Raw genomic sequence first — 22,996 nt, forward strand, 5'->3', positions numbered from 1 at the left:
TGCCTCTGCTGCCTATTTTGAGTACACCAGAAACCTGAAAAGCTATCACTCGTGCTGTGGTCACCTTGTGGGAAATGACTCCTAATACAAAGACCTGCTCCCAGAAGAAGTAGAACTTGCTTCTATCCTTCCACTTCTCGTTTTTTTCTAACACCATTAAGAGCGGCAAGCGTGGATCTCCAGAACCCCTTCCTTATCACCGCTTTCTCCCTTCTCTGTCCTACTGCTGCTTCTTCTAGCAGCAGGTGGCTCAACCCTTACCCACTGAGTGAGAAATACTTAGTTTTGAGAAGACGAGCAGCGCTGGTTAAGGCACAATTGTTTCAAGAAGTAATTTTACAAAAGCAGCAGCTTATTTTGGAACATTCCTGCAGTTCTATTAGCAATATGACAGTTTTCAGATGGAAGCAAACAAGTGAAATGGACTAACCATTCATCATTTTATAATGCTTACCTCTCCTCATTATAATAATATGCAGAGTATTGTGTTGTATTTAATTTAAATGCATTAAATGTGACAACTTGGAAATACTGAAAACAAATTTGAGAGTTGTGTTTATGGTGCCATGATGATACATTGTGAAATTAATCATTTATATTGAATTGGGTAAAAGATAATAAAAATTAGGGTTTTTTTTAAAGAAAATACTTATTTTCATTTCTAACAGATTTCAGACAAAGACTGTCATTTCTTCTTTTGAAATATATTGACTTGATTAAAATAATAAAACTTCACTGGGTCAAGGGGAAAGGAACAAATACCTGAAGGACTTTTTAACTGTTAAAACGTTGAATTGCTTTTTACAAATAACTGTGTATATGGACAAGACATTTTCATATGCAAAACTCCACTCTTGATTGGTAAATTCTTAGAAATTAAAGTTTCAAAAGTGTGTTTTATTCAGTGTATTTGCTGAAGAGCAATAAACTGAATGTCACACTTAAAGCAGGCAGAGATTCTGTAGACACATACATTGGTTTATATGAAATCTTTAAATAGATTCATTGTAATAACGTGAAAGATTGTCTTCTACTAGTTACTATTTTGCAGAAAATAATATCCTTTCAGAGAAAATAATACTATGACTTTCCCTTCAGAAGTGCCATAGGAAAATATAAAATCTTTATCAGCATTATTGACTTGTTCAAGCACCTAGAGTTAGTATATGTGCATAAATAACTATTTTAAAATAAAGCATAACATTAGAAGAAATCTTTAAAAAGATACTGAAAAGTTGCATTACTTTTCATTATCAAAATCAAGGATGCTGAGAAGTCAGATAGCAGAAGGCAATCCTGCCCTGAAGAGCTTTCCTGAAATAGATATTTTTGTAATTATACTCAGTCCTAAAATTGTATATGAGATATTGTTAAATGAACTGCACTGAGCTTTGGTAAGAATAAATAAATAAATAAGCAAAAAGGCCTAGATGTTACCCAAACTTCACCAAGTAGACAGCAGATCAAACTTCGTGTGCTTGAAAGAATAACTGTTTATCTGGAGAAAAATTCTGAAAAACCTATGAAAATAATTCAGTAAGTAATTTCCTCCATGGGATGGAAAATGAATCAGCCTGAATTCAGATAACACTTAACATTCTGAAGGGAATTAGTAGTGTATGTAAATAAGGGTTTAAATATCTAACAACTGCCTTTAAGTTTACTGAAATTCTTTCCTGTCTAGTTGTATATTTAGATGTTTTTCTCATCAAACAAGAAATGTTAAATTGAATTTTTTCTTGAGTTTTTTTTTTTTTTCCCTAGTAAATAAACAATTGCCCTTAACCTATGTTGAAATTATTGTCTCTACAGTGATTGGATTAAGCAAAATAATTATTTATAAAATGTTTGCCTATATTAGATGCACTTCAAACAGTTTATCCATGTTTTAGGTACTGTTACATATATCAGAATGTTGTAAATACTATGGAAAATTGATTTCAGTTGTTACAGAACAGAATCATAGAATCATTTCAGTTGGAAGAGACCCTCTGTATCATCGAGTCCAACCATAACCTTACTCTAGCACTATGCATGGTTGATGTCAAAATCACCGTCCTGTTTCTTATTCCAGTGGTGGGACAACATTAAAAAAAAAAAAAAAAAGATGAGAAAAATACCAATTCTTTATCTTTTTTTTTTTTTTTTTTTCCTTTATTTTCAGCTGTATCTTGTGGTATTCCTGAAGCCCCTGGGAATGGTTCAGTTATAGGTAATGAATTCACTTTGGGCAGTAGATTGATATACGAATGTAATGAGGGCTTCAAGCTAGAATCTAGTCAACAAGCAACAGCAGTGTGTCAAGAAGATGGATTGTGGAGCAACAAAGGGAGACCACCTGTTTGCAAATGTAAGTGGGCATGTATTTCTCAAGCATATTCCCCTCAGTCTTTCTCAGGAAAATCCTCACTGGTGATGTTTTAATGTATACACATCCCCTGAGCTGGACATTCAGGAACATATAATCATTTAGCATTTAGTAAAGTATAGGAGGCCTATACATTTGTTTAATTAAAAAGGGCCTTATCTCTTTCAAAAATGTCTCAGTTAAAATTAATAGATAATTCATTTTCATGTATATTTTCTTATGAATAATGTGCTTTTCTCCGTTTTCACAGTATGAAGTTACAAACACTGATTGTAATTTATTTTAATATAGCTTCCACAATAACAAAAGCAGAAACTATTTCTTAAAATATTGCTAGTGTAGATAATTAACCTGGATAAGAGTCCTTTAGTCTTCATTTTTGCCTTCTGTCAGAACTAGCCAGTGAAATGCAGACTCCCCTACCATGTGACATGGCCTCTCATTTGCATTGGGGTAGCACTGCCTGTCTTTGTACCAGATCAAAGCAATAATTAACTGAGCCTGACTTTGAATATATGACTTGAAATACTGATTAGGACATAAAATTATTAATTGATATAATATTATACTTAAAAATTTTGAGAGTTAATTTAGAATCTTGAACTAATCAACAGATTAGGTATGTGCTTTCCAGAATCTGAATTTGAAAAGCACTTCAGTTTTTCAAACAAGTAAAATTCAAGTTATTTTTAAAGAAAGAGTAAAATGGTGTGAATCTAAGAATTATGAAGTTATACATCATAATGAAACGGTTTTCATTTATGTGAACTGACAGTGAACAACTTTTAGGAAATATTGCTGAAAGTTACTTCTAGAGATCTTCTAAGTATGTCTTATAGATGATCATTTAACCTGATCTTGAACACCTTCCTGAGCACACTGTTTAATTATTTTACTTTCCCCTTGCAAAGTTTCTCCTAATATATCCTGAGCCTGTTTTTCTGTAGTGTAAAGACATTATTTCATTTTGTATCCATACTGAGAAAAAAAGAATTTATTGTATTCTTCTTTCATTCCCTTTTGTTTTAATGTATTTGAAAACTGTTAGTTTTTCAATGTGATGGGTTATACTTGGTCAACAGCCAGGCCCTCAGCTCATATACATTATACTTGTCATTTTTTTCCTTTGAAACAATAATTACATTCAGAGTCACAACACTCAAGATATTCCTGGAACAGCATGATAAGTCTTCTGGTATTTAGATTCTAGTAAAATACTGATGATCAGAAGGGCAAGTAAAAAGAATAACAAAATTACAAGGAATTACTCATTATGAAGAGTTAAAGATAAGGCTGAGCACATTAATGCACAAATTCTTGTTCATATAGTGAATATTTTGCCTAGCAAGCATCTTGCTTATTTCTTGATTAGAAAATACATTTGGGCCTATAGAACAACAAATTTTTTTCACCTTTTTTATGGTAGGTATATCTGGCTACAAATTCTTGATATTTGAGTCTGTTCAGAATTATCACCATGTGGAGACTGTCATGTCATTAAAATGGATAATCTTAATAATAATTTTGAATGATAATAACATTGTCTGGCCTATGCTTTATGTAAAGCAATATTATTAATACATTTCTGTGTAAAAAATACATAGGGAAAATCTTCACATTTTCAAGAGGTCCCTTATGGAGTTTCATCTATGTAAATGACAATTTAAATAGTGCCCAGCCCATAATTTGCAAGCATAAGAGGCAAATTGATGCACACATTCATAAACTGTATGCACAAAATCAAGCATCTGTTAATAGTCTTCTTTTGTTTTGTGAAGGATGAGGAAAATAATAAAACAAAATCAGTCCCTGTAAGATCAAGTTTTTCAAGCAACGGTTTGAGTTGATTATGTCAACTCAGTCTACAACTATATTCTGTACTCAGTGATATCTTCAATTAGAAACTGTACAATCATATATCAGAATCTGGTAGTTGTTTGTAAAGTATATTTGCAAGAAGATCCCAAGTATATCTATGGCTAAAGAAACAATAAATTACATAGTAACTTTAGCATGGAGAGGAAACATCTACGCAGCTTATTTATATATTGTGAAATAGCTGAACCTCTAATCACTAAGTGTCCTAAGATATCCACTATGTTTAAGACTAAAAATTTTATTATTAGACTAAATAAGTACCTTGCTTTCATATTTGAAAGAACTATATTTCTCAATAAAACTAGTGCTTGAAAGGAGAAATGATAAAAATATTAAATTTGAGGGGCATGAAATACCTATATAGAATATTTTTTTTTCTTCTGACATACCTATGTGATGTTCATCCCAAGGTGTTAAGTGAAATGCTTTAGTATACCTATTGTATTTAACAACAAATAAGAAAAAAAACCCTGTCTTTTGGTTAATAATTTCTGATCTTTGATTAGCTATGAAACACAGTTTAGTGTCTATATCAAATTAAATTACATTAGGAAGTAGGAAGTCCTCCTTTAACCCAAGAATCTGTTCATAATTAGTCAGAATATAATTATAAAGGCCAAAGTGAAGGACTACTAACTTTCAAGGTGGTTGTATGCTTGCTATCCTTCCTGAGATATACTGAAAAAAAAAGTCTAAGAAAATATTCTACAATTTTAACTCAATGCAGCCTTGTCATTTGGAAGTTCTTCAGATGATTTCCCCTTCATAGATTCTTACACACCTTCACAGATACCCTATGGTACCAACTCTGTGTTTCTTAGATGCTAGAGTTTACCATGGGTGAGGAAACTATTGGAAAAAGTAAATGTATAGTTCTAGTATTATTACAGGTGTTCTGAAAAGTAGTGGAAATCTAAATTTTTACAGGAATTTTTCTTTTATCACTTTCCCTGTATTTCAGTGATTGCCTGAACTGGTCTCTTTCATCACACAGTCATACTTGTGACAAAATCACTTTATGCCTCTCAGACAGTGTAAAGTCTACAGAATGTGTAATTATTTTTTGTCAGCTTTATGAGTCTTTTCCCTGACAGAATATCATAAATTTACTACAGCATAAATGAGAATTAGACTCTTATTGTTATTTCTTCAGTATAGTTTGAGGTTTTTATACACTTTCTCCTAATGCATTTGTCTTACAATAAACAGTGTGGTGACTAGAGTATATTGTACAAAAGATCAGAGGTGATTCTTAAGTATACCAAATATATACAAAATGTATCACCTTTTTTAGCAACATATAAGAAAAAAAGGAGAGGAAATAAATTTCTATTGTTTGTTTGTTTGATTTTGGTTTTGGTTTTGTTTGTCTTTTTTTGTGTATTTTTGCAGCTTTTTTATTTTCCCTTTGGAAAGCACAGCTTTTCTCAAGTGTTACCAGGGTAGAAGTTTTTTCTAAAGTATTCTTTGGGATATAAACAGTCACTAATTCATTCAAACTTTTACTATAGGATGGAAATTCTGAACAACATGGTTTAAGATACACAATACAGTCATTTAAAAATAAATTTATCATAAATATTTTCATACAACTTATCTTTACAGAGGCATAGGCACATTAAGATAAAATTCATGTTAATATTGTGAATATTGTAAATATTCTGTGTAACTTATACTGAATTGCAGAGCATAAATTTGAAACTGAAAAATAATTATATATGGTTGGCAACCTTGCGAAAAACAAAAGCTACAGTTCTTGCCTGCTGGCAGTAACTGCATTCTCTTCTGAAATCTAAATTACTAAAAGCAATGAACTGAAATCACTCTAAAAAACTCTCTAAATGTTATCTTTATATTTTTATGTCAAGTATTGTAAACTAGAATGTAATAATTTTCCTGAATACCCACAGTATATCATTTTATACTAATTAGCATTTAAATGTGCATTAACAGCCTTTATGACAACCTGTTTTAAGAACTTGGTAGAGCTTTTTAAAAGTGAATATCATGGATAGAAAAATAAAGCACCACTTTAGCCTTTGCAAAAATTACATAGCATTATTTCCTTTCCCTTTTATATCCACTGTAGTCTGAGATGTGTTTTGTCTCTGAAATTTTTAAATAAATTGCATTAGAGAGCATAACTTTATGTCATTGTTTCACTGCATCTCACTAAAAGAAACTGTAGTACAATCTCCTTCTCAATATGGAATACTCACTGTATGATGTTCATTATTTTTCCTGGTACTTGTATTTAAAAAATGCTTATTGTATGCTCAATATTACATTGCAAAATTTCTGCCAGTAAGGTAAGACACATATTCTGTGAAGAAACTTAGGGGTAGAAAGCTAATAATGGTCTTCTCTTCACAGCTGTAACTTGCCCCAGCATAGAGACTCTGCTCTCAGAACATGTTGTCTGGAGATTGATTTCTGGGTCACTGAATGAGTATGGAACTCAAGTCATGCTCAGCTGCAGTCCTGGATATTATTTATTGGGTCAAAGACTCATACAGTGCAGGAGTAATGGAACCTGGAGTGTAGGCAATGAAAGACCAACTTGTAAGGGTAAGGAACAAACTTGTTTAGAGAACATCCTATGCTTTTTAATGCAAGTATTTTATTTTATAAATAGTACAAAGTGTTTGTGGGTTTTTTTAATATTTTCTATCAATTTCCTATAAGTAAGCAAATACAAAATTTTCATTAACTTGTTGAAATTAACTGATTCAAACTCTTTATATGTAAGGTACAATATATTTCATAAAAAGTCAATGAAGTAGCATCAGAAGATCAATTTGGATGGTGATCTATGCCTGACTACTGATTTATTCAACTAGATAATGCATAGTGTACTAGTGCATAGTGTTTGGAGAAACATATATATGAGATTTTATAATGTATTCATAATAAAAAAGTCATAAATTACACCAGCCTTGTCTTTGGATGTTTAAAGATTTAAAGAATCTTGACATTCCAGTGGGATCATACAGTTGTCAAGCATTACATTATCAGAGTCTTAATGAATCCTCCCAAAACCTCATTTATTCTTTTTCCAGTGTGTTATTTGCTTTGGTTGGAGAGGATATTTGGCACATCAACTACTTCTTCTACCCTTAAAGCAGAAACTTTTTCTACATTATGGTAGTACTTACAGACCCTCTTTCAATGACAGGGCAACACAGAAGATCCCAGCTTCTGTAGGAAAATGGCCAACTGACAGGCCTAGCATACTAAGCAGAACCAGAAAGAAAATTTAGGCATTCAGTTTTTCAGAGGAGTCATTTCAGTGAGACATTCAAATTTAGTATTTCATCCTGAAAGAGATGCTTTATTTTCTTTTTAGAGAGTGATCCTTTTATTTTTTATATATATTTATACATATATATACACATGGTGAAGTTTCTAATGTTAGAAGGTATTTGAGGATGACTCTTCTGAAACAAGCTGAATCAATAGGAGGATTTTTATTTGCAGTACTGTTGGAAAGAATTCTTGGGATCAGGTGAATAGCTTACTAAGTTATACCTTTGGTATTTTTTGAGCAAAGGGAACAGAATCGTTCTGTTCTGTCAAATTCTATTAATTCTGCAGATATGTCAATAATACCTTATGATAAATGGTACCAAAAGTATTTCAGATGATAGTGATAGTGATAACAGAATGAACATAAACATCAGATATCTTTTTGTATTCCAAATAAATCATTGAGCAAAACCTTCGGTATAGCATACATATTGTAACAAACAGAAGACAAAATTAATTTGCCTACATACAACCTCCTAATGCCATATGACACAAATTACAATATCTAAGCTGGTAGTTAGTAAAGAGAACTCAGGATAGATTCTAAACCTTTTTCAACAGTGGCTGGAGGTTTGAGAGAACACCCGAAGTCATCTCAGATGGTAGTAAATCACTCCCAAGGGTGATTCAAGTTTAAATTGACACAATCTCTCACCAGTACGGGGGAGTGTTTGGCTACAAAACTAAGGTATGGATTTACAGAGGCAGTACTAGAGAATGAAGCTAGTATGGGAAAAGAAAAACAAAGAAAAGAGAAAAAAGGAGGATCTACACCATTTAACCAAAAATAATATAAAACAACATCCATTTTCTAGGAAATGAAAAAAATATCTAAGGTGCTTTTAGATCAAGGCTGAGAGAGCTACCTGTAAGAACAATCAATATGACACATACATGAAAGCAGTGTATTTGAAATAATCTAAATGATGATGGGTTGTAGAATCATATTGATTCTATTTTATTTCATTAGTTTTGTTTTAGGAAAATTTCCTTTCGAAAATATTTAGTTGGCAAAATGAACTAGTAATAGGTATATCAATTTTCTTTCAAATTTAAAACTAGATTTTTTTTTTATTATTTTACTGGATGCGATTGTGCCCCTTTCCTTTTTTACACACATACTAAAAAAACTAGTTTTGTATTTGCTGTCTAATATACAGCTATTGTTCAGCTGCTGAGAAGTCTTTTAAAAGCTAGTTCTTGACCAACATCTACAATTCCAGGATATTTATACAAGTAGAAAATGGGGTGACCCATATGAGATGTAGTTTACCAAAAACAAAGTATTAGGTAGATACAGAAACCCAAGGAGTTGCTGACTGAAGATTTATTAGTATATTTATAATACAGGTACATTATTTTCCCCTCAAATAGAGGATTGCTTAGAACTTCATTATTGCAAATTTCATCCACCAAAAGATGTTCAGTAGTAGTTCCATTGGATATACAACATCAAGGCCCTGCAATACATTGTAGAGTATTTTGAGAAGTCTACTGTTTACTTTTTGTCTGTCATTCACATGTTAAGGATAGGTTGTATAAATGCAGATTCTAGCTGTTACTATTTCTGAAGCAGTAATAAAGCTAATTGGAACATTGATGATAAGGCATTTATATAATATTTATCAATATCCATTTGTGAACAGTATCTCTGAAGGAGTTGTGAAACATCAAATTGAAGGGGTTCTGGATTAAGAGACACCTAACTAGTAAACTTCTTTGTTTAAGAATATGCTGAACACCTGGCCTAAGAAATCATGAAGTGGCTCATTATTCATGTAGTTTAGTTATTTTCTAACTGGAAACACTGTAATTAAAAATAATAAAGCATTTGTAGTATGTTTAGAAGAATTAATTCTATTGCATTTTAGGAAAATAATTTGATTTGTTTAACATATGCAAAAATGTAATTAATATTCAGCACTAGAAATTACAAATCTCCACAAATTACATACTTGATTGTACTCGAAAGGAGTCTTATCCACGTCTGGAAACTTTATGTGCCTAAGAAACTTCGGCCACATACATGCTGATTATGACCAAGTTAACTGCACAGTGGTATGTACTTGATTTTATCCAATTTCAACTAAATTCCATGCTGTTTCCTGTAGTGAACCTATTAAAATATAAGAGAACGTGGCCTGAAGGTTTCAGATAAGAAGTTCACTTCTTATCCAAAGCAAATTTTCAAAAGTAAACCCGTGACTTATGCTAACATATAATATAGTTCAAGTTCTCGAAGGCATTGATCTGCATCTTAAATTACAATGTCATTTATATGTTTTTTTCTAGAAACAGAACAGGTTTTAATTAAAATGGAGTTGGATACATTCTTAAAAGATAATTTTTCATGTGGTGCCTTTAATGGCTGTGGGTTACAACTGATGCTATGCAAGTTAATGGGTCAAATCTAGCCTTAAGAAAAAACAGAACATATTTATTTTTAGCAAGTAGACTACCATGTTATATGGTTATAAATACCAGTGTGGAATAAGAAAAAAAGAGTTCATACCAATTTGGAGTACTACATGTTAAAAAAAAAAAAAAAAGAGATAATGTCTTTAAACAGACATAACACTTAAAATGGCTGGGGAACATTTTTTTGAGAAGTAGCCAGGAGTATGTACACATGGAATATAACCACCACTTTCCCAGACATTCATGTAATTCTCTTGTTTCAGAACTGAAAATACAGATTGTTTTTAAGCTGCTGTCAAGATGTGAACGTATCTTAATGTATTTTCAGATTTAGAACATGTGTTGCCAAATCAAGCATGATTTTCCTGTATCAGTTTGTTCTGTTGTTGGGATTTTTTCCTAGTGATCTCCTGTGGTGGCCTTCCATCTCCACCAAATGGAAATAAGATTGGAACCTTGATAGTGTATGGAGCTACTGCAATATTCACCTGTAACACAGGATACACATTAGTTGGTTCTCACGTGAGAGAATGCTTGGCAAACGGTCTCTGGAGTGGTACTGAAACCCAATGCCTAGGTAAAAAAATTTAATTTCTGATTTGTCTTATGTTTTGATGTGTTTTGTTTCATTTTGTTTTAATCAAACACAGTATCAAGTACTGACATTCAGCTCTTATCAAGCAACAACATTTTAAAATCAATGAAAAATAAAGATAAATATAGAAATATTGTGTACTGAATATGATTTTGTACTACTCTACTAGCATATAACTTTTTATTAGAAATTAAATTAAATTTGATGTTGTTGGAATGCTTTTTGGATGAAGGGGGATTTTAAAGTGACTTAACTGATTGTCCATATATACAGTACTTTCGTTTGCTTTGTGGAGGAGTCACAGGGTTTGTGATGAAACTAAGCTGCAAGATGAGCACGAGTTCTGCAGTATTCCTGATTCATTCCTACTACAAAAGAGCTTTCAACATATTGAGCATTCAGTCAAGGGAAGCAGACAAGAGACAACCCAAAGCAAAGCAAAACCAATACCCTTCCAAAGCCTGAGGTGTATATAGTTTGGGCCTTATGTTCTCACCCCAAATGTTTCATTCTTTTGACCTACTCCTATTGGTTTGCACTCGTAATATAGAGATAAGAGAACTCTTCTCTTTTTCAGTCACCTTTGAGACTTGGCAGTAGGTGTATTTCTGGAATTTATTTCTAGAATATTTTATTTGCTTTGTCTACTGTCATTTTGAAGATTTTCTTATTACCTCACAGATTAATGTACTCAGTTGCTCTCAGGAAAGGAGAAATCTCTTATTTCTTCTCCAGAGTTCAACTCACTTAAAAAGCAGCTTTCTTCTCTGCTGCCTAGCCACATCCTTTTAGCAGAATGCATAGAATTTCATGCTTACCTAGGACATTTTAAACAAAACAGTTCGACCACCTATCATATGCAAGAATTGTAGGGCTTTACAAGGGAAATAAGCAATTGATTTAAACAAACAAAAAATCTAAAGTAACTAAGATATCATTATCCAGTTCCCTGTGAGATGTAGTTGTTTCTGGCAAATTTCATGAAAAGGAAAAGCACTTCTTTGACTTGATATATTTTCAATTCCATGCTTTTTTTTTTTTTTTTTTAAATTTAAAATATGCTGTATTAAGAATGATGTAATCTTGATGTAGGAAATAATTACATAAATGCTGTATACTTTAATTACTACCTATTTTATTAGAGCAGTAAAGGTGTCAAATAAATCTTTTTCTACCTAGGAAAAAGAATTCCACTGGTTAGGGGAATGCTATGCTTCAGGATTACTTTTTTACATACTTAAGTTCATCAGTTCCAGAGTGGAACTATATAAGAGGATTGTATGTGAAGATGCATCAGGTTCCTGCTGGTGTCAGGTCATCCCTGCACTGAGTATGACTGTCAAGATGCTGGAACTGCAACTGTGAAGTTCTAACAGCCCCAAATTTGCATATGTAGGATTATTTTTCTCAACCCTTTCTTCTGTTACAAACATGCAAGCTATATTGTTAAAACCAGAGTTGTTATTCCTCAGTTTTTTTTTCAGTGTGTTATACCATACATTGCCAATGTAGTGCCTGACACCTGCATATAATAATTTCAAGCATGAAGATACATGTTAGCATTCATTAATTTTAACTAACCTGAAATACGACTTCATCATCTGGTCTATAATAGTACTATCTAGTACTTATGTGCTGCTTTTCTTTTCTGAAAGGCTGTACACACAGGATAATTTGACTGTCAACATGTACAAACTAAGTAATATAGAAATCTCAATGGATTCTGTTTATATTATAAATTATTCTTATCCATGGAAGGCTAGAAAATTTTTTTTTCTGCTATTTTGACAACTGAGAAATAGATTTTACCACTGAATATACCAGAAGATAAATTGCCTACAGTAGCCATAAACTTAGATTCAAATAGTGGAGAGATAGAGAAGAACGGATCGGTACAGGACTTAAAATAGCAAACAACAGTGAAAAACACTAGTTTATTCTCAAAGTCAGTTTAAGAACTACACACCGTGATGCTTTTAACAATTTGGGAAACAGCTAATAAGTTTACTACATGTCACAGTTGGGAAAGACAGTCTATATATACAGCCTTAATACTTTTAATATGAATTTATCCTTCTCTTCAGGAGTGATTTGCTGTTGGACTTTCAGTTTTTTACAAATCTGCATTGAGATTGGTATCCATACCTGTTATCTTATACCCCTGGTCATAACAAATAATTTTTTCTTTTTCTTCTTTCTTTTCCTTTTTCCTTTTTTCTTTCCCCGTCTCCTGTATTTTAAGTGATATGTTCAGAGCTATTCCCACTTGTAATGAACACCAGACTTTTTGCAGGAACTATTACTGCATTAACAGCAATGCTTGCCTAGCAATATTCCCCAACTCTTTTTCTAAAAAATTTCATAGACTTTGTTTTGTATTTGATATATCAGATTGATTGTGTTGTTGAATGCAGCCTTATGCTTAAAACTGTTAAGTGCATAGATCTACCTCCCTAGACAATGATCACAATTAGAGCTAGAAGGTTGTTAATCACTATTTAGTCTTTGCCATTTCAAAATTGGACAAGTTCTGTAGTGCTAAAAATACTGCACAGCTCTGAGTGTGAAGGTCTAAATTTGAGTTATCACATGCATGCTGCAGAAGGCTGTATTTCTGCTACTAAACCTCTTCCTGCCTCTCTACATTCTCTCACATAAGGGTTATTCACACCATGTACTTCAGGCACCAAATTTAGATGCGATTTAGAGGTCAATGTTAGATCCTAAATTCCCAACAAAGTCAATGGAACTATGCAGACTCCTCCAGAGAGCAATTCAGGAAAGGTAAATTCTTAAAATTTAAAGCTAGATGATGTGAATGTTACTGGTTGTGTATTACTAAATTTCAAGGACAGTATGAATGAGATTTAATTCAGAGATGCCTTAGCACTTGCCTAAAGACCATGAAAATCAGGAGGCAAACACCAAGGGAGATCTGAATGAGCCTTTCAGTTTCAAAGGAATGATAATTAATCAGAGATGCTTTTTACCTACACTGTACCTGCATGAATGTAATTCAGGACAGCTTTACATGAGAATAGATATAACTTTGTTACCCGCTGGTCTGTGTAGAATCAATTCATGATTTCAGGACAGATGAGTACACTAATTTCTGTATCTTGTGAAAGGGTTTGTCACATCCTTACCATTTGTCTCAAAAGAAAGCTGTGACCAATAACTGCAGTTAATGAGTCCAAGGCTAAATATAAGACCTAAGTCTTCAGGTAGTTAGTATTATATGTATTTTTTCTTAGCTATATAAGGACAAATATGAATTGTTAGGCATTATTTTTTTTAATGATTCAATTACACAGCTAATATTTCATAATTCTCCTTTTAAAAACAAAAAAATTGCACCTATAAATCACAAAACGTGTGCATGCTTTGTGTGTGTGAGTAACCATGCATACATGTAAAATGTAGATAAAATTGAAAGCATTTCAGAGTTTGCTTAACTCTATCCCTGGCATTGGTGGCATTTGATCATGAACTAAAGCATTTTTCTGAACAGGTATTTTTTCCTGGCATTTTATGACTTTCTGGTGCAGAAGCATGTACAAAGAAGTCAAGGACATATCTTAAAATCTAAATGTAAATGTAGTCTACTCCATTCAATTTTCAGCTTAAAAAAAAAAAATCCATATCTTACGTAATAAGATAAATAATTACCTACACTTGTCAGTGTGAAAACATGCAGCTGCTCACTGTGCTTGTGTAAAAATATCTGATCCTGATAACTCATAGGTAAACTGCAGTGTGATATTGTGATATTGGCTTATATTTCAAATTCTTATTAAAATAAAATAGAATTATCTTTCTTTTGCTTTCTAAGTGTTTTAGAATGAAACTACTGAACCAACCTTGAATGGACAAGGGAAAGCGTAGAGTCTTGCATCTGGGTAGGAACAACCCCAGGTTCCAGTATAAGTTGGGGAATGACCTATTAGAGAGCAGTGTAGGGGACAGGGACCTGGAGATCCTGGTGGACAGCAGGATGACCATGAGCCAGCACTGTGCCCTTGTGGCCAGGAGGCCAATGGTATCCTGGGGTGTATTAGAAGGGAGGTGGTTAGTAGGTCGAGAGAGGTTCTCCTTCCCCCCTACTCTGCCCTGGTGAGACCACTTCTGGAATACTGTGTCCAGTTCTGGGCCTCTCAGTTCAAGAAGGACAGGGAACTGTTGGAGAGAGTCCAGCGCAGGGCAACGAAGATGATTAAGGGAGTGGAGCATTTCCCTTATGAGGAAAGGCTGAGGGAGCTGGGTCTCTTTAGCTTGGAGAAGAGGAGACTGAGGGGTGACCTCATTAATGTTTACAGGTATATAAAGGGTGAGTATCATGAGGATGGAGCCAGGCTCTTCTCAGTGACAACCAATGGTAGGACAAGGGGTAATGGGTTCAAATTGGAACACAAAAGGTTCCACTTAAATTTGAGAACAAGCTTCTTCTCAGTGAGGCAGACAGAGCACTGGAACAGGCTGCCCAGGGAGGTTGTGGGGTCTCCTGCTCTGGAGACATTCAAAACCCTCCTAGACGCCTTCCTGTGTAACCTCATCTAGGTGTTCCTGCTCTGGCAGGGGGATTGGACTAGATGATCTTTTGAGGTCCCTTCCAATCCCTAACATTCTGTGATTCTGTGATTCTGTGTGAATGATCTGCTCAGTTTCCATAATTCTTGAGAGCACATTTGATTAAATTATTGATTCATTTCTTGAGTTGCTGGAATATTTATTAGAATGTAAATGAGTCAAAATTTCCAGAAAAAAATATCATTAAATCCACTAACTGGAATGATCTGTAAATGAAATGACTCACAAGTCCAGCAATGTGCTAAAGAGAACACACATAATGATTGGTATTTTGCATTATGCCAGTTAGCAGATCTCAGCTATCTTTCTTCTTGAAATTTCCCATGGTTCCCTGTGTTTGACTTCAGTGCATCCACTGCTTTTCATTTTTTCACTATTTGGTTCTAGAAAATTTTTAAAATAAAATGTATTCTATTCTTTTTTTTTTTTTTTAATATAAATACAGCTTCTCTTTTCCCATTTTACCTCTGTTTCATGTACTTCCTTTCCCAAAATCTGTGATTACCCCAATTGCCTGAATGACAGTTTTCAGAATTGTTTTCTTTAGGAGAAGAAATTCTGATTAAAACTGAGATATGCCTCTACTCCAATACATGGTTCATCTAGACCATAGATTAGCCAGACCATGAACTTGTTGCTCCTAGGAATACAGCTGGGGGGTAGAGATGATATAGCAGTGGAGGGAATCAGTTAAGGAACTACTCAAATAAACTGAACTAATATCTATTATTTGACTGGATAAGTCTAAGGTGATGGCATATGTCTTGTGAGACCACTTTCTAGCATTCATGAAAGCTGGGAACAACCGCAAATACTGGGGAAAAAAAAAAAAATCCAAATAAGGCAAGAGACTACCTATTTCACCTCAGCCCCTGGAAAAAAATAGGGAGTAAATATTACTAAGTCGATTTCCAGGCACAGGCCGAAAACAAGATAACTGGGAACAGACAGGATGGAACAGTCAAAAGAAAACCTAAATAATCTTACTGCCTTTTCCAATTACTGTCTGATTGGATGTAGATTTCAGTAGATTTCTTCACTTTGTGTTGTAGCAAAACTTCTGTCTTCCATAGTACCCTTGTAGCCAAACTGAGAAGAACGAGACTGGGTAGAGGGACTACAAAATCGGTGGAAAACTAATTGAACCAACAAACTCTGGGGGTAGTGTTTCATGATTCAAAGTATGACTAGTAGCCAATGGATACTGAGGATGAATATTGAAGTCAGTGTTATCCAGCCTCTGTCACTGACTTGGAAAACCATTTGAGGTGCAGGCTCATTTCAGCGAGTTTGAGTATGACACCACATGATGGGAGAACAGCTGATATACTGTACTGCAGTACTGCTGGACAGAGGGACCTTGATTGTTTGGAGGAATGGCCCAACAGGAAGCTCATAAAGTTCAACAAATACAGAATCCTGCACTCTTCATAGAATAATGTCATTCATGAGTACCAGCTTGGAACTGACTAGGTAGAAGGCAGCATTAAAGAAAGCAATCCAGGTGATCTAGTAAAGAGGTTGAACGAGAGTTAAACTTATGGTCTTGCAGAAAAGAAGATGGCAGACTGGATTTTATAACCAGCAGTGTAGTCAGTGGGTCACAGTTATTATTTCCTCTTCAGCACTCATGTGGAAGACTGTGTCTAGTTTTTATGTCTTCCACCATACAGGAGAGATATTGGAAACTGAAGCAAGCCTGGGTGAAGGGCCCATTAAGGAGTTAGGAGTTGGAGCATGTGTTACACAAGGAGAGGCTGAGCAAGGCTGGAAGAGAGAAAATGATAAAGAGGATAATATTACTAATTGGATTGAGAACAATAAATTATTCCATCAGATATTTCAAGGAGCAAAATGTGTTTTCAACGCCCTTGTTACCCTCTGTTGCCATATGCCCTCTCAGGGGAAGAGTAACTGTATAAGAAGCTGAGTGTGAAAAGCTTAAATTAATACTTCCACAAATTTACAATATCACATTGTCTCCTTAAAGGCAATAGCAATCCCACAATTATTATAAGAATCCTATATGTATGAAAAAAGTAATTGTGGCATGTGTTTTACCTTTCTAGAGTTTTAGAATTGCCATTAAATGTAAAATATACTGTCTAACATTATTAAAATGGCTTTAGTAGGAAGGAGTTTTAATCCTAAAGAAGCTAAATTACAAAAAAAGCCTGCAGTTGATGAATACAGCCTGTGAGAAAGAGAACATCACAACACCTTCATTATAGCAGTGGTCATGAGCCTTAGGTCCCAGTCCTCACATCTCAAAATGAAGACTTAGCATAATTTGAGATGAAGTTATTGTGAGTTGTAATTAATCAGTGTCACCAAAAAAGATGAACTTTTTTTTCTCCTCTTTAACCAGTAAAAAGAAATCTCTTCCTACTCAGCAACCCTGTTTTCAAATGGAATAAAGAATCCAGAGAGGATAAAATCATTACTTGGCTTCCTTAGTGCCAGGAGTGCTACTACCCTGAAGTAATTTGTTCTACATTGTTTAACAGCATCTGATATAACTAAGGAGGAAACAGTGATGTTAGATGTTCCTTCCTTTGCATGCCTTCATCCATCTGGAAAAGGTGGATATTTCGAAGTGTATTGACCAAACTGGAAAGCAAGATAAAGAAGAGTTTATCATTTAATTACAGTCTACTGATACCTGAAGACCTGCTAATGAGAAAACAGTTAGGTTTTGGTTACATGTAATAAAAAAGGCTGTGTGTTTGTTGTAAGAAAATAACAACACCAGGACATACAAACAAGCATGAAACTTGATAATCTCTCCTGTTAAATCGTTAGAACAACACCTGGACATGTTTTTGGCCAAGATGCTCCAAAAGAATTTCCAAGAACAGTTCAAGTTAACTTTAACCAGTACTGATCCTGGTAGGCAACTTGCCAGCAGCTGTGTGGGTCTACAGGGCAAGAGATTTTCATTTTATGGATGTAGACTGCTCTGTTCTGCTTGGCCTTTGCCAGAGAATGGTTCCAACTATGTTTAATTTGTTAGCAGAGATCTACTTACAAAGTCCAAGGCAAATCATGAATTAGAGAAATCAGAACTCTGTGAGGAAATAATAGTATGGATTTGAGAGTTAAAGACCTTTTAATTCACACTTCTCTGAGGAAAAAGGCAACCTTACTAAGACAAAGGGGAAAAAAAAAAATCCATGTTAAAATTGTCAGTTTTCTAGCAATTAAACTAATGATTTGTAATTTCAGACATTTGCAAGTTACATTTTCCAGACATTCTTCTAACAAGTATGCCATTTCTGCATCAGAATCTGCAGAAACTATACATATGAAAATCAAAACTATTTCAATATCACTTCACCCTAAAAATGTAAAAAGAATGTCAAATGTAGTCTTTACACCTCAGAACTTGTTCTGTACAGTGTAGTAGTATTTGGCTCTAATATATTGTTCACTGAAAGTAAGGATAAAATTTTGTTTTGCTATCAGCATTGTTGTAAATGTTGGCAAGCTTTGTAAAAACATATGTTTTTGATGTGTTTTTCTTATATTTTAGCTGGTCATTGTGGTTCTCCAGATCCAGTTGTAAATGGTCATATTAGCGGAGACGGTTTCAGTTATCGTGATACTGTAGTCTACCAGTGTAATCCTGGCTTTCGACTTGTTGGTACATCTGTCAGAATTTGCCTACAGGATCACAAGTGGTCTGGACAAACTCCTGTTTGTGTCCGTAAGTATCATTAATTTTTTCAGTGAATTATTATTACTATTTTAAATGTAATTGAACATCAACAGTGGATTGATTGTTCAAAGGTATTTAAATGAGGTGCTCAGATCAAATATTTATTGGACTTATTTTCAGTTACAAGGGTCGTTATGATAATCTAATCTAGTTGCTAACCTAGCACAGACTGAATAGCTATATATAGTAATTTCTGATATCTGTTATTTCAGAAGCAGGATAAAATAGGCATTGAAGTGGGTTGGACAGCAGGCTGCAACTGTTTAATTTAATCTCTTTTTATGCGCCTATTTTCTGTGTCAAGTGTGGGCTCACTGAGCCGCTCCCTTAATTTTTCACCACAAATACCAAAATGCTTTGGTCTATTTTAATTGTTTGGTGGGTAAACCCAGAATACTGTTCATTTGTGCAATTTTGATGGTGACTTCCCTTTTTTCCAAGCTGGCCTCCTAATGTCTACCATGCAAACCCAGGCATGGTATTGAATTATACCACACCTATTAGAAAAAAATATTTTTTTTATACCCTTTAATAGGATTTTTTTTTCTCTTAATTCACCTGCTTTTGAAAATCTCATAAGAAATTACTGGAATTGTCGAGTATTTCCTGCTCTACTCCCTTCCTTATTTGCATAGCAGATTTTCTGGAACTTTCTTAACTACCAGTCAGTTAATCAGAGTCAAGTCTGATTTCTCTGATTTTATTTTACTACTTTATTATGTAGTTGATGTTATTATTCTTTTTCATTTTTAATACAGCTCCCATTTTTTACACATTTTTTGTTATTTTTAATGGAGAATTTATGTTGTTTATTTCAATTTTGTAATTTTGTAGGATGTCTTCTATTCAGACAATTATTTTTGTCTACACAGAGATAGTCACTGAGATGATCACATTACCTGCTCAATCCTTGTTCATCTCTTTGTTTAATTTCTGAGGAAATATATTACCCACAAGTCATTACATTTCAAAGTGTTCAGTATTTTATTTCTTAGTGGTAAAATGAAAATTTCTACCTGTGTACAGCTGCAGGGAATATCTGCCAAATGTCATTGTCCTTTTAAAATTCTATTTATGTCTTCAAGTGATTTATATTAATCACAAGAGAAATACCACCATCCAGCATCATTACTTCTAGTGGATTAATTTTACTGTGCAGTGAATACTATCCCTTCAAAAGAAAGGAGTAAAGCTGAGGGGAGGGAGGAGGAGAGAGGCTGTTTCTTTCTAAATTGACGTTATCTTTGCTGTTATGAGAAGAACCAACAGCAATTTCTGTCATTTCACATTGCCTAATACTTTCCATTACAACATGGTTTTCTTTTGCTTACGACTCTACCAGACTAAAGAGCCATAGAAGATGATTTTTTTTTTTAAGGTCAGCATTTAAACTTCAGATGATTTTCCTACTTTTATTTACTTATGAATGTATTTATTTATTTAAAAGTCTTGAATAAATGGCTCTATTATCTCCATGAAGGAAAGTGAAAACCTACTGTTTAGTAATACTAGAAATGTGCTCACCAATGTGATAATGAAATGGTCTTCTGACTGACTAGTATGCATCAGAACTAGGAATATGGCAGAGATACCATAAAGAAGTTATGGGCTGTGGCCCTGAATATTTACCATGTATTGGCCTATATTTTGTGAGATTTTAAAAGATCAGAAATAGGTTTATATTTATTAATTTGCTTTGAAAATAATTTCAGAGTTGTAAGTAGTAAACATTGTAATCTTCAAAAAAATATTATCTAAGGAAGTACACAGAGTACTGCACCCATGACTACTTTAGCTTCTTAGTTTCATGTGCAAGTCAACCTTCATCTTGCACAGTTTTTGAGAGACAGGTGTTTTTCTATCTTTTTTACTGAATAAACAGTTGGACCACACTTTAGCCAAATATTTTCTGAAAGATATTTTCACTTGTTGTTTATTGAGAGTTAACATAAAATGTGGAGTTGTCTGATTAGTTCCTTGTCAGTAACAGCACAGCAAAAATCAGGAGAGGGACTTTCTTTACCAAAATATATATGTTATGATTGATATGATATGATATGACTTTATATGATATGATATGACATGATATGAATGATGACCGAAACATAGGCTTAGTAATATAGCTGGTTACTCACACTGGATTTTTTTCTTGTCCAAGTACTATCAGTGTACAGAGGGCCATGAAGAGTTTAGAGGGCAAGCCATATGAGGAGCGGCTAAAGTCACTTGTTTTGGTTAGCCTGGAGGAGACTGAGGGGAGATCTCATTGCAGTCTACACCTTCCTCAAAAGTGGAGGAGAAGGGGCAGGCATTGATCTCTTCTCTCTGGCTACCAATGACAGGACATGAGGAAATGGCAGGAAAATATGCCAGTAGGTTGGATATTAGGGAAAGGTTCTTCACCCGGAGGGTGGTGGAACACTGGGATGGGCTCCCCAGGGAGGTGCTCATAGTGCCAAGCCTGACAGTATTCAAGAAGCATTTGAGCAATGCCATCAGAAATATGGTGTGAATTTTGGGGTTGTCATATGTAGAGAGAGGAGATGAATTCAGTGATCCTTGTGGGTCCCTTTCAAATCAGGACATTCTATGATTATATGAATACTGTCATGTCTTCTGGGTTACATATTTTCTGTGGTTAAGGTAGAAGTCTCTAGTATCTAAGAAGGGTACTATGGCAAAGACTGGAGTATATATTTGGAAGTTATATTACATTAAGTGGTTTGATGTCTTTCCAATATAAAAGGGAAATGTGTAATTTCTTAACAAATATTGATTTCAGACATGCCAAGTGCATCTATTTTCCCGTGACATATTCAGGACTAAGTGTGTGTGTGTGGATACATATGCACGTGTGTGCATGCACACATAGGGCAGTTACTTATATTAGGATAGAAGAGGGAAATTGTAATTCCCCATTTAGATGTCATAAAAACAACCATAGTAACTTTTATTTGAAATGTATTGGCTACTGACTGTGTAAAAATGTAGTGGTGATTGAAAACATGAAAATACCAAAATTACCTACATTGCTACTGTGTGAGTCCAGCTATTGCAGTGTTGAGCAGTCAACAGGTCAATAAAATGGAGCAGTGGCAGAACTAGTTGCAGAACTCTATCTGATATCTTTAGCTTCCGGAAGGTGCTAAAAAAACCAGCATCCTGTCAAGAGGGTAACTGAACAGAATTATCCTTTATTATTAGAATTTTTACAAGAGATATAAATTTTACATTGTTAAAATGTATGGCATATAATTTGTTCATGAAACTAGAGAAAATTTAAGGTTGTTTGGTTTTTGTTTTTTGTTGGTTTTGTATGCATGTGTTATGTTTGTTTTTTAATTTAGTAAGTTTAAGTAAGAATTATCTTAAAAGATTTAGTATGGTCCTGGAAATGGTTTTATTTATTGGAACTTGATCACCTATAACAGCTTAAAATTGCAACAGTTGGGCTAGAATAAAATTAATCCTGCACATGTATTAAGATTTTGTGCTTATGTTTAGAATTTCGTCTTCAAATGCTGCAAATGAGATGGTACAGAATGTATTCAAGTAGTTGAAATAGATTTATTTACAAAATTTAAAGGGATAAATAAATAAGGATGTATACAGGAAGGTGTCTTATTTAATTCCCAAAGATCATAACCTGTTGAAAATACTGTTTCAAAGGTGAATTCTCATATAAAATAAAGGAAACAAATTTAAATTATTTTCACTTGTCTTTACAATTATTATGTGTATAAAATATTTATTTGAGTATGATAAACATCACCAGCATAATGATGAAAATTTCTGTATATGTGTTAATTTTTATTTGTATTGCCAGTATCTATGCTTTTCTACTTTCTCTAAACTTTTTTAATGTATTTCCATGTGGAAAGCTAGAGCTTGTCCATAATAAGTGTACTTTGTAAGTATCATTTAAGCATAATCTAAACACATAGTACACATAATGGGAAAGAGTTACTTCCAACAATGATTTCTGTATTGCCATAAGAAAATCTGAGTAGAAGCATCACTACTTCAGAAAAGCAAATCAAGAACTTTGGAACAGGAGTGCTTCAGAACTCCTGAATACTCTGAAGCGGTTCATCGAATTAAATTTGATTTGCTGTACTACATTTTG

The 22,996-nt window shown here is 33.8% G+C and overlaps 1 protein-coding gene across 2 annotated transcripts in view; it reads left to right on the forward strand.

The window, feature by feature from the left end:
- Positions 1 to 22,996, forward strand: part of CSMD1 (CUB and Sushi multiple domains 1) — a 1,060,719-nt gene that overhangs the window by 985,210 nt on the left and 52,513 nt on the right. For both annotated transcript variants that reach the window (XM_065834358.2, XM_071807004.1), the window contains exons 50-53: positions 2,165 to 2,350; positions 6,620 to 6,814; positions 10,374 to 10,547; positions 18,685 to 18,858. In XM_065834358.2, coding sequence (XP_065690430.2) covers positions 2,165 to 2,350; positions 6,620 to 6,814; positions 10,374 to 10,547; positions 18,685 to 18,858 — 729 coding nt within the window. The remainder of the gene's footprint in view (positions 1 to 2,164; positions 2,351 to 6,619; positions 6,815 to 10,373; positions 10,548 to 18,684; positions 18,859 to 22,996) is intronic.

The sequence above is a fragment of the Patagioenas fasciata genome, chromosome 3 (assembly GCF_037038585.1).
Source record: "Patagioenas fasciata isolate bPatFas1 chromosome 3, bPatFas1.hap1, whole genome shotgun sequence".
Classification (NCBI taxonomy): domain Eukaryota; kingdom Metazoa; phylum Chordata; class Aves; order Columbiformes; family Columbidae; genus Patagioenas; species Patagioenas fasciata.